Source organism: Nasonia vitripennis, chromosome 1 (genome assembly GCF_009193385.2).
Source record: "Nasonia vitripennis strain AsymCx chromosome 1, Nvit_psr_1.1, whole genome shotgun sequence".
Taxonomy (NCBI): Eukaryota; Metazoa; Arthropoda; class Insecta; order Hymenoptera; family Pteromalidae; genus Nasonia; species Nasonia vitripennis.
Genome location: NC_045757.1, coordinates 26,569,419 through 26,582,437, shown reverse-complemented (window position 1 = coordinate 26,582,437; position 13,019 = coordinate 26,569,419). Strand labels below are relative to the sequence as shown.

At 38.2% G+C, this 13,019-nt stretch overlaps 2 protein-coding genes across 2 annotated transcripts in view; one reads left to right on the top strand and one right to left on the bottom strand.

Annotated features, from left to right (window-relative positions):
- Positions 1 to 4,485: 4,485 nt before the first annotated feature.
- Positions 4,486 to 5,784, bottom strand: LOC116415805. Its single transcript, XM_031921074.1, has 2 exons — positions 5,548 to 5,784; positions 4,486 to 5,504 (listed from the first exon to the last, which is right to left on the bottom strand). The coding sequence occupies exon 2, from the start codon at positions 5,489 to 5,491 to the stop codon at positions 5,108 to 5,110; it is 384 nt and encodes a 127-aa protein (XP_031776934.1). The 5' UTR covers positions 5,492 to 5,504; positions 5,548 to 5,784; the 3' UTR covers positions 4,486 to 5,107.
- Positions 5,785 to 6,988: 1,204 nt separating this feature from the next.
- Positions 6,989 to 13,019, top strand: part of LOC100680372 (adhesion G protein-coupled receptor L4) — a 155,891-nt gene continuing 149,860 nt past the window's right edge. The window contains exon 1 of the mRNA XM_031920787.2: positions 6,989 to 7,377. The gene's annotated coding sequence lies outside the window, so the exon portion shown is untranslated. The remainder of the gene's footprint in view (positions 7,378 to 13,019) is intronic.

Sequence of the window (13,019 nt, the reverse complement as noted above, 5' to 3'; positions counted from 1 at the left end):
CGTTTGTGATCCATTCCGAAAGCGTAATTTTTAGCAAGAACATCGAATTAATTTAGACCAGGAATTCAATATATATATATATATATATATATATATATATATATATATATATATATATATATATATATATATATATATATATATATATCACACAACTATTGTTCCTCATTATCAAGCAAAAACTAATCGTGATACTCTGGTGATTGTATGTAAACGTTGATCAAATAATTGTTAACCCAACTCGTGGAAGACGTGAAATTAGGGAAAGAGAGAAAAGAATATATTTATGGATTCCTGTGTAATTCTGAATGTTTCTACCCAGCTATCTCTAAAGGGACCTGAATCAACTTCCGCCTTTCTCAATTGAAGTACTTACAAATAGACGATGTCTGAACGATCTTTAAAACACTAACTTAAATTCTACGATGTACTTGACGAGGGGGTGCAGATGACTTTTTAGAGATTGCTCATTTTGAAAAAAATAAATTAGGATATCTCAACACGGATAGCGACACTTTAAGTCTGACAAATGAACGGTGAGATCGAATACTGTAATAAGGCGCCAATACGTACTTTATTTATTTGATAATCGTCATAATTCAGAATATTCTTGTAATATTTGTACTACTAAAGAAAAGCCTTGCAGGTTTTATTATTTCTTCATTTCGTTGCACGTGGCGCAATTTTATAATCAGGTCGTTGCGTTCGGAAGAAAAGACGGACCTCGAACGATCTAACGTATTGATGTGTACAAAAGATTTGATTGAGAAAAAAGTATTTGCGAAATTACAATTGAATTGAAGTCGCTTTTTACTTTATCTTTTGAAACGAGCGAATCGTATTCAGTATTTTATTTTTCTATAAAAGGCTAATCGAGAATACGTCACGATTCACGATTACTTTTTATGAAAAATAAACCAACGTTATATGGATTTAGATTTAATGATTATGCGTTGCCTCCATTACGTAGGGAGGTTCCTTAATTATACCGATAAATTGCTTACAATGCAAGCTATAGTCCCCGCGCTGATTTCGCAAATTCGTCGGATGGTTCGTTGTAAGATGCAGTGCGTAAGTAATAGCGTTCATTATTACTGACGATCAATTTTACGTTTTTTTTTTTTAATTTTGTAACAGCAGAGTATTTCGTTGTTTGAATACTTTGCGTATACTTTGTATTGCCATTATAACGATAATTTCATAAGTGATTTTACAAATAAATTTTACTACAACTAATTTAAGTATTATCTTGTTTATTAATTTCCCTTTACTGTATTCCACTATCCCAAGCAATGACCGTATATTTTATTTGTTTTATATTTATCATTTTTAACATCATTGCCATTACTTATATATTTCCATAGGATATATACTAATTTTTTAATCTATTTTATGGATTTATTTCTGTGACATTACAAATCAATTACGTAATTTCATATTTCACAAAAATATATTTCGAAGTTTACTAAATTAGCTTCTAACTGGTCTTGTTGATAATGTAGGGATTTGCGCTGACCTCTGCGTGCTTTAGACATCTGCCTTTGGCAATTATCTTAGTTTCTGTTTTCTTGGGTTTGATTTTTTATTTTTACTGTAATTAACTAATTTTAAATTTGTCGACGATTTATCGCAATATTTGGAAAACTATGCAAGTATATTCTTTTTGAACGATAAACTATTGTTCCGTATTACTTATATGTTAACAAAAATGTAAAACTACTCGTTTCTTACATTTTTATAATTTCAAGTAAGATTTTTTTCCAAAACGATAGAACAAAGAGATTTAATCTAGAGCTCGGTGTTTTGATGGTTGCGAGCAAGAGATACTTGTTTGATGGGGGGGCCGCATTTTGAATTTATTAATTGAGTAGAAAATACTACGTCAGGGAAATGATGAACCCGTGCACATAAGACTATGCGAGAGAATCATTTAAAAATCCGAACGCCTGGCAAAGACGAAGATTAGTTTATCGTTTGGTTTTTGGCAGATCAATTTAAAACTTCGAAGAGATTAGACGTCTTTAATCATTGTAAAATTAGTTGACTTGATAAATAAAATTTATATAAAAAGTCGTTATTATTTGAGAGAACAACTATGAATAAATAAAAAAATGGTATGGTTATTGTATCGTTATACATTTTGTAACTTATATTAACATTTAACTTTATTAGAATAAACACCATGTATAAACCGAATGGAGCAATTTTTTTGTTTTTGAGCGTATTCGAATAATAGCTGTATTTGAGTAATTATGAGCTGTATTTGAATAATTATGGTTCATAATTGAAAAATATACAATCATAGTTTCTATTGCTAAAAATACTTTATAGTCGAAGTAAATTGAAATCTGCTAGATTAATTGTCGACGCTATTGCAATAGAACTGTCGTCAACAAGTAGTCGATCCCATTAGCCGATTGTTCGAGGTAAATGGAAATCCTTATTCTGCTTCAGTGTGATCTTTTATCGAAGGAATTTAAATGGGAGCTATCAGCGCCGATTTAAGAAATTTGCTCCAAAATAAGCGCCTTTTATTGGATTTTCTGAACCGAATGCATAGTCTCTTTCTTATACCCACTTAAATACTTCGAAAAATAGATCGCCGAAAATAAATCGCACTGGCAGCAATTGAGTTTTTTTACAACATCAATAATACGATGATTTCGTGCTTTCTCTATATATTTTGAAACTTGACAAACAATCCTTGAATTAATCTCCAGCAATAAATACTGCAACAGTCTCAAAGTTTACGGCAAGATAGTCAATTCCCGAGTTCAAACTATAGGCGGTATACTAGCGCGTTTGCGCCCACGAACGAAATACCTGGCCTTTTTCACACCCGGCCAGTGTTAAGATTACGACGACGGAGTTTATGCCTTCCTTAAGAGCATCCTAAAATTCGCGCTTCATTGTCTTACACTGCAAACGTGTCGTGAATTCAGTGGAACCCAATCTTCAACAAGCTACATTTGCTTGGCTCGGAGCTCGTAAATAATTCAATCGTACAAAAACATGAAAAGTTATGATTGTTTATTTTGTTTTGTCATCGATATTTTATGATACGTCTTTGTATTTCATAAATTTTTATTTCGTTCCGGTGTCCTTAAGAAAATTTAGACTATGAATAATTATTGTAATTATTTTTTAAGAGTTCAGATCAAAAAACTAACACTAACATTTTTCTAATAAAAAGCAGTGGCATTTTCTTTAAAAAAGTCTAAATGGAGAAAGGTATCGAAAAACATAAAAAGTACAGTACACTGCCTTTTGCAAAGCTTTTGAAAAGACCACGTGTAACAGAAGTTGTAGCGGGGTGGTCGGGTAATATTGAATAGCCACGCGTCTTAGGAACACTCGTCTTTATTAGGTTAAGGTACAAGCTCTGACCCATCGTCCGTGTCGTAGGCCGGACCGTTCGCTTCTCTCATGCCCACGCTCTCATAGTATATTCAGCTCCTCGTAGAGGGCGCCACTTCGCTACAGAAGTTGTTTCAGCGTCCCTTATGGTAGTGTGTGTTTTCGCTATTTCTAAAGCTTTGTCGGTACTGTTTGCCTTTTCTTCGTAATCCTTATCTCTGATATCAAATTAGAGAATTAATAAAAAACTATTTTTCTCGACCATTTCCTGCACTCATTTCTCAAAAACATATTCGCAGCAGAGCCTTATTAATATTCATCACAAAATGTTGAACTCCTTCGCACAAGAAAGAGCCGCAAACACTCGCATTTTTGACCGGGGCGTAATTAATTAGTTCGTCGAGAGAGCAACGACGCTCCGAGTTTTAATTAAGCATTCCCCCGAAAAGCTTGCAAAGACGACGCCGAAGAAACCGCGCCGCGCACTCGAGAAGTTATAGCGCGCGAACGTTTCACGCGAGGGGATTGAGAGAAGCGAAACAAAGACGACGCGCCACCTCTTTCTTGCTCGGTGACCTGTAATCCAATTGAGTCGGTTAATCATTGTTGAGCACTGACAGCTCGCAGCTTCATCTTTTCGCACAACTTCTGACTACGGCCATCGAAATTCGCGTAATTTAAAATTTGGAACAGTTGCGTACATAAAAGTCTCTGAAGGGTTGTGGAATACTTTTTGTGCGTCAAGCCGAACTATGCACGTAGATTCGTTATATCCCAAACTGAGCGCATTGTATTTTTCAACAATTCTGGCCGAACTGAATTCGGTTTCTTGTGAACTTTGTCACTGTCCGTAGGATTTCAAGTGAACGAATGGTTCTTTTGGGCTCAAACTCAAGGAGGATACTTTGTACACTTGTCGTTTTGGTATGAATGCAGGGATTTTAATTTCAATGTTTAGAAATGATTTGGCGATAAAAAACTGCATTTTTTTTCTTTGTTCCCATATTCTGGCACCTTTTTGTGTATAAAACATTTTCTAAACATTTAAATCAAAATTCCTGCATTCATACCAGAACTACAGGCGTACAAAGTATCCTCCTTGAGTTTGAGCCCAAAAGAACCATGCGTTCACTTGGAATCCTACGGACAGTGAGCTCAATTCAGTAAAAACAACATTTAGAGAAAATCAACTTTAATATTTATGAAAATTGTTGAAAGTGTAACTTAAATTAGTGCTTATCAAATCCTTTGGGACCAAGTTTTCTATATTCCACAAACATAGACCTTGACTCTAAGTAATTATAAGGTATATTCACTTACACCTCTGAGTTCTGTACGGCTTTTCTTACCTGCAACCAAAAAAAGGCATTTTATGAATTTTTATAAAAATATAATAAAAAGGTTATTTTATCCTTGATAATAATAACACTTTATACTTATCTTTTCATTTAGTCACTGTGTAGAATCTTCAAGTTAAAACTGCAGAAAATTACCAGTCTAACCTCCAAATGTTTGATCCGGGTGCTCCAGTCTCTGTAGCGGCTTTTTCTTCTATCACTGCAGTCTTCATAGTGTCCTTGGCAACTTTCTCGCGTACTTCACTAAATTATTCGTTGATTATATCATATGCAGACTGAGCCATGGGTTTCAAGCGGTCTATCAACCCACAAAATGTTGATAGACCAGCGTGTCCAAGTCCAAGAGCACGAAAAGTAACCACTGCTCTTCTGTTGTTCTCCCAAGCATGGTTCTAGACGCCAATTTTTCTGCATGCCTTGATAGCTGCCAGCTGACCACACTCAATGCACACTACTTCAATCTTGAATCCTAATCCTTGAGATTCAGATTCGCCAAGTTTAACTTGACCATGGCATTGTTTGCAAATCAAAAGTTCCTCGAGAGCAGGAAATAGAATGTTGATATCAATCAATCTATTCCTGACCACAGAGGTTCCTTCTGCTGCTGGAGTTTGTATCTTTCTTGCTGAACTTGAAGGTCTTGTCCTATTAGCAGGTTCATCCTCGCATGTTGCTCCTAGAAATCTTCTTGGCCTCTTCTGGCCTCTTCCTCGAGAGTACTTCTTGTCAGGATGGGTATTCGCAAACCTTCCCTTGGCATCTCGATTATCACACATATTTTTAAAATCACTACACTTCACACTTTTTTAACTTCACCGCTCTGCTTTTACACTAACACTTCACTTTTTTGTTCTGTTTAGGGTTATAAGCTATAAGCTATAACCCCAAAAACACTACAAACTCTACTTAGATTAATTTAAAAACACTTTTAAGAAATATCAGTTTTTTTAATGTATTAAGACATCAGCTGTGTTTACTCAGTGTAAAACACATCCCAGGACTATATCAGCTGTGTTTTGAAATATTTGCTGTCTGCTAGCAGAACAGCAGAACGGTCGCTCTGTCCTTCTCGGACACATTGATTCTAACCTGCCCACAGGTGGCGCGCGGGCGCGCGATATTTGTATTCAAATAAATGTCCCTACGTATCCATCGGAGCCTTATATAAGAAGCGAAACTAGAAATACATCTCGAAAATAATGCAAAAAATCTTATCAATACGTACTAATTTATTTACTAAAATATGTATGCGGAGCATAATATATGTATATATTACGGTAAAAAAATTGTATTTTCCACATTTACAATAACAATTGTATTCGGATTGAATGTATAAAACTTAAAATTAAAATTATTAGTCGTATTAGTCAAAAAATGAAAAATACGCAATTTTACGAAAAAACGATAAAAATTTTGTTTAAGTATTTTGCATGTAACTTTGCGAAATTTTTTTTGATAAACGGGTCAAAATAAGCAATAAAAAAATCGATTGTTTCGAAGTTTAAAGGTATTGTGTCCCCTTAATGTATTCTGTACCAGAGGCATCGTAAATCTCGACAGATCAAATAAAATCTTCATCACGAAAATCAGAAAATTTATTCATGCCATATAAGAAAATATAATTCGATACAAATGTTAAGGACAATTGTAATATTTCAAATCCAATGAATCATTAAAGTCAATATAAAATTTCATCCAAACCTCCATAAAATATGCACACTCGAAAAAACTCAAACGATACTATATCTCAGGAAAAATAATTCGGGATTCCCCACCATCTTATCCCTCTCTATAAATGGAACTCGATCAAGTTCCCCGCCGAAGACTCGAAAATTCAATTTTGCATTCCAGCCACACATGCGACATTGAGCAGACATGCGAAATCTGTCCATTTCCACCCGTGTCACATTTCATCGACTGTCCCTCTAGCCCTCCTCTCTATCTCTACTCTCTCTCTCTCTCTCTCTCTCTCTCTCTCTCTCTCTCTCAGCAACCTACATGTAGACCTATATACCAATACCTCTCCGCACACTCATCCGCATAAATCGATATAGTCCTCTCTGCCCCTGGAAATACACGTACATCCTCTCCTCCGGCGATATTTTATTTGGTCGATTTTTTCACATCCAGCCCGCGCGGGCACCTATGCGAACCGCGTGACGCAGAAGCTGTATATGTATACCGAGGAGCGCGAGAATCGTATCGCTTCACCCCCACGAGGGCTGCACGCGCGTATGCGCGCGCGCTTGCCGCGGAAACGTGCGGCGGTAGCATTTCAGTCGCGCTCGGCACGCCGACCCAACGACACCGGCTGCTGCGATATCCTCCGCGACGATAGACAACACAGTCTGTACTACATACGATTCGCGGAATCTTCTGCCGAATGACGCATACACACGCGGCATGCGGTGTGATTTCGAGCGCCGGTTTCAATCGGCATCCGCCGATAGCTTCTCTTGAGTGCATTCGTATTGATTTTTGTGTGCTTTTGAACTGTGGATCGCGATATTGATTCGTCTACTCTCGGCTCATTAGATAACGTCATATAGTATAGATCATTGTCAAGAGTGTTGTTGGTTAGTTTCGCCGATGAGAGAACAGTATACGCCGTGTTTGATCGTTTACTGCAGTAGGAAAGCCCGAAGAGACATATAAGCAAAAAGTACGTTGTACAATTTTCACTTTATACTTTTATATCGAAAGCTGTACCACGCCACAACCTTGAATAACAATGCCCAGAGAGAAAAGCATAAAAAGCTCTCTTTTTTCCCCTCTCTCTCTCTCTCTCTCTCTCTCTCTCTCTCTCTCTCTCTCTATCTCTCTGTCTCTTCGAGAGAGCTTTAAAATACGCCCGCGATAATTAACGAGGGGTACTCATCGCGACAGTATAAATCCACCTGTGCGCGAGAGACACGTGCAGTCGCGCGCGTGTCAGCTGGTCGCAGAGTAAAGCCGTAGCGCTCCTGGGGCTTTATGGCGCGAAAAGTCCGCGCTTCAAGAATCTCGGAGCATATAGGACATTGATCGTGAATTCACGCGGCGACGACGTCGACGGTGACGTGAGAGGAAGAGAAAATCGGAAAGCCCACAGGCTGGAGCTATAATGTTACGACGTCGAGCTAGCGGCTCTCCGAGTTTCGTGCGCTTTTACTGCCCCCGGAAGCGGAATCGCGTTTAGCGAGAGACGCTGTTTTATGGTTCGTAGGTGCGCGTATAAGCGTGTACATAGTAGTTCGTTTTGGAAATACTGATCGCTTTGTTAGGGGATCGGATTTTTGCTGGGATTGATGAGTGGCTTGTATGCTTGAAGTGCGGATTTGATGGCTGAGATGCCAGGGCTGTTTATTGACAGGCTCGAGTTTGTTTGAAGGGTGGGACAGATTTCTGAGATTGACGAACGAAATAATTGTTGATGATAGAGCTTTATTTCGCTAGAAAAAAAATAAAATTTTTACCGATTGTCATTCATAGCGCGTATTCAAAATATCAAAAATTTAATTTCTCGTTTGTCATGCAAATGGGAAATAATTAAAATTGCAGCCCAGAATACATAATCTTCTCACTTTACACATACACTCGTTAAGGACGTCCCAAGGTCAATCAAAAATTCAAATTCAGCGCCACAGAATAGCAGACGAAAAAATAATTAATTTACTTATAAAGATTAACAAAAGCAGAATTACGAAAAACCAAGAGTCACAGTGGCCCTCCGTATAATGTAATTATTCATCATTGTGCAAAGTTCCAAGTTATTGTAACAATATGTCGCCAAGAGAACCTTGAAAAATGCGATTTTTTAAATATTTTTCAAGGTTTTCTCGGCGACATATTCTTATAATAACTTAAAACTTTGGACAACGAAAGATAATTACATTACGACGGAGGACTACTAACTCTTGGTTTTTCGTAATTTTGCTTTATTTAATTGTTATAAGTAAATTAATTATTTTTTCTTCATTTAATTTACTTATTATCTTAATTTACAGTATACGAATCTATATAGTAAATTGTTTGTTCCTCTGTAAAATTATGTAATATTACCAGATTATATTTTCGGTGCACAACCCGATTAAAGGCAACTCGAAATAATTTCATAAAAACAAGCACATTAGAAAAGAATTTTTTGCAGAAAAATTGTACATAATAAATATCAATGCACTGACTATATTTATTCACCAAAACACAAAATACGAAAAAAAATCGTATTCGACAATGATATATACCACAAAACCGAAAATATTTACTCGCAATAAACGAACAAGCTATTCTCTTTCGGATCGAATAAGAGGGATTCGAACACGAGATAGGACGATCACCCAACACTAGGCCCCTATCTAAACTGCCATATCGAACATCTTCAGAGCAATTCCCGATACGATCGTGTCGCTCCCCAACGTCGTAACAAGTACAAAGGCCGCATCGACGTCGCCGATGAATCGCACGGATCATATCTATACACACTACTACAGCACGAGTATTACATCGTACATAATTAATACACGGAGCTGTGTGCGAGCGATGTATATGCATATTCGCGAAGAAAACAGGCAACTGGGAACCGCATATAGCGACGCTAAGCCGCAACAATATTAACCCTTCGTGCTTTAATTAAGAAGCTCGGCAGCTTGTCCGCCTCGAGACAGTATAGAGAGACTAGGCGGAGCCAAGATAAAGACAAGGGCCTGCCGCAAGTTTATTCGGAAAAAGTCGCACGGCGGGTCACGCAAAATGAAATGCAAATTTTGCGCCTCGGGTTTGCGCGAAATTATACGGACCTCTCACGCCTCTTTCTCTTCGCTTTTTTTTCTTGAGGCTCGTCAGCTTACACTCGCTGTATACACGTTGCAATATGTTGCAATATGACTATGTGTGTGTGTGTGTGTGTGTGTGTGTGTGTGTGTGAGGGAGGGAATGGGATGCGGATGGGCGAGGCGGGTGAAAAGCTTTTAACGCGCAATGCAAAGGCGAGAGAGAGAGAGAGAGAGAGAGAGAGAACTCGAAGAGTAATATAATGCAGACGGAGGTATAAAATCGCATAATGCATTATGTGCATTGCCTTGTCAAAGTAATCGAAGACTTTTTCCTTCGCTTGCGCTTTGATGTACACTACTGTACATTTTCATAAAGCGTCATTTTCTGTCCTCTCTGATTCCGATAAGAGCTTGCAGTAATATTCTGTTGAACGGAGATAGGACTTGCCGATGATAATTTGAATCCATTTATGTACGATCAGATATTTCGAACAAAGCGTTGTATAATCGCGTTTCGAAAGCTATATACATTCAATTGTAATGCCATAGCTTACAAAGGCGCTTATTGAACATAAAGGGTTAAATAACATGACACGATAATATCTATTGTGCAGTCGATAAATCACGAATATTAATAGTTTGATACCGCGATCTCTCGTCTGATTCGTTTTTTTACTACATATTGCACCAGTAGATTGAAAATATAATAGAAAGGATTTCCCCCGCGTAAAATTTCACTCCTCCTCGCTCTGCGTCGTATTATCAGGTTACGCGCGTTTTCGACGGTAAAATCTAGTGATCAAATATTTACGTTACAACCGCGGTTAAAACAGTATTCTATCAAAATTCCTGGCTGCGAGCAAACTAAAGCACAAACATTAACCGGCTTTCAGCGTCATTATCCTCATCCGCTTGGCACCGAAGAAAAAAATTGATCTTGCTGCTAAAAGCTCCCGCGGACGAGTCGATCGATATATAATAGCCTCGTACGTGTGTTAGGCACACACAGTACACGACTATTCGCAAAACTGTGCATAATGGATATTGCGACATCCCGCGTCGTGTGCTATTCGTCATGATTAAACCGATGCAAGCGCCAGCGGGCGAAGGCGAAATCTCCGCTCGCTATGCAGCTCGTCCTTGAAAGAGCTACCCGCGGTAAATTACGATTAGCGATAAAGGCAATTACGCGAGTCGCCGTGCTGCTGATTTTCTCGGGGTACTTTGACCGCGTTGCTCTATGCGTATGTAGGGTATATAGATCTCGCTGGTTTCGTTTTGGCGAGCGAAAACTTTGTTTTAACTTCGTGCTGATATTTTTTTCGGAAGCGTGAATTAAAGCTTTTCTGTGTTTTGTTTTAATGAAATTAGGACAAATATTTTGTTTCTACACTAAAATGCATCGTCTCGGTTTAATATCTAAATATAAATAATGCGTATTTAATTAAACTTTCACTCGATTTGTGTATACTCACCTACTTAGCATTGTTTTCTTTGCGTGATTTATTTACTCGGCATTATAATCAATAAAACGTCATCCTAAGAATCATGAATCTATTGTAATGTTCATATTGCGACCCAATAACAAATAGATGCATTATAGGTATCTGTTCTCAAAGTTAATATAATTAAATTTCGTAGCAGAATGAGGTGCAAATTAATTAACATAATTACGTGTTAGATTAGTAGTAGTAATTAACTTTATAGTACACGTCTGACGATTCAAGGTGCATACTACTTTGGTGGCCCCTGAAAGAGTTATATATAAATTAACATTTACTTTCCACTTATTATAAATATAGCCACGCATCTTTGTTAATATATACTGAAGTCTTTTTCCATTAAAAGCAAACCGATATCTTTCAATTATTATTTGTCATTTAGATAAAAACTTTCCTGATGAAAAACTGTTTTTACGTCAGATCTAAACTAAGAACCAGTTTTCAAAATGCATTTTTTTCGAGCATTTAATAAAAAAATTAACGAGTTTATGCTAATCAAAATACCAAAAGTATTTTCCTAAAAAGCGAGGAAACTGCAAACGAGGTCGCGCGCAGCAACTTGGTCGCTGACACTTTTAAGAACTTTAAACCATTACTGCGGAAAAGCCACCCACGGACTTTTTCGTAATATTCCTTCACCTCTCTTTCAACGATTTAATAATTATTAAAAGAAAAAGTAATCCTAAAAAGTTTTGTCACATTCGCCTCATTTTACTTCATCAACGCGAACGACCTACTACATATTTTAATCTTCCACGCGGTTCCAAGACGTGAAAGCTTTTCTATACTCCCCTAAAACTACATTAAAAATTTTACCGTTGCGACACGACCATCCGATATGAAGCTGGTTAAAGAGTCAAAAACTTCTATAATAAATCCTCATCGTTCGGCCAAGTCGTCGGCGTCAAACTCGACGATATTTCCACGTTCAATTGAAACAGTACGAGTGCCCTTCCGCAAATTAAATAGAAACCCTTAAACCCCAGTCGTAATCTGCATAACGACTCCTAAATTGAACGCCGAACGAGTGCGCGCGCGCGAACGTTTTAATTGTTGCCGGCGGCGGTTTCGCCGCAGAAAATAAATCAGCCATAGTGGTGCTCACAAAGGTAAAACTCGCGTTCAAAACACGCCGTCACGTAGCTCACTTCTAATTAATTTCCTTTCTCTCTCTCTCTCTCTCTCTCTCTCTCTCCCTCTCTCTCTCTCTACGGCGCCTCTGGATAATGCAAATGGAATCCTGGCGAGCGTCAATAATGAATCATCCGAAATTGAAGGCGCTCCTCGTCGCTGCAGACCGGTGCGCGCTACTTCGGAGGAGATATATCCCATTACTATAACCGATATCGGAACCCATAAATTGCCGAGAGCCGCGCACGTATGAACCTGTGAATTATGACCGCTTTATGCGCGCACGTGTGGCATAGACGTATACGCATCTATGCAGTAGGATATACGCGTGCGTTTATTCGCCTGTCGCCGGATTATCGTGCGCGACTATGTCCGGAGAGATCGCGTCGGAACGAGGCGAAGAACGTATGGACGGGGAAAGTATAAAGACCGTGGAAGAGCCCTACTGTTAGGCGTCGTAAATGTGTGTATAATGTATGGGGGTTGATCGTATAATGGCGCACGCGATGACCTGGTAACAGAGAGGGTTTTCATACTTTTTGGCTGCGGGATGAGAGAGAGAGAGAGAGAGAGAGAGAGAGAGAGATAGAGAGAGATAGAGAGAGAGAGAGAGAGAGAGAGAGAGAGAGAGATAGAGAGAGAGAGAGAGAGAGAGAGAGAGAGAGAGAGAGAGAGAGAGAGATAGAGAGAGAGAGAGAGAGAGAGAGAAACTGAGTTGGAGATTTTAATAATCGAACGCTGTGTGAATTATTGAGCAAAGACGGCGGGTTTTTGTTCGGGTCACAGCAGCGTTTTCGATAATCTATTATTGACAGGATGTTACATCTCAACCGAGAGAAGTATTATGAAAAGGACCGCGTTGAATTTTGCATCCGAGTCTGGTATTTCTTATTCAAATTTATGGTTAATTTTCTCTCCGA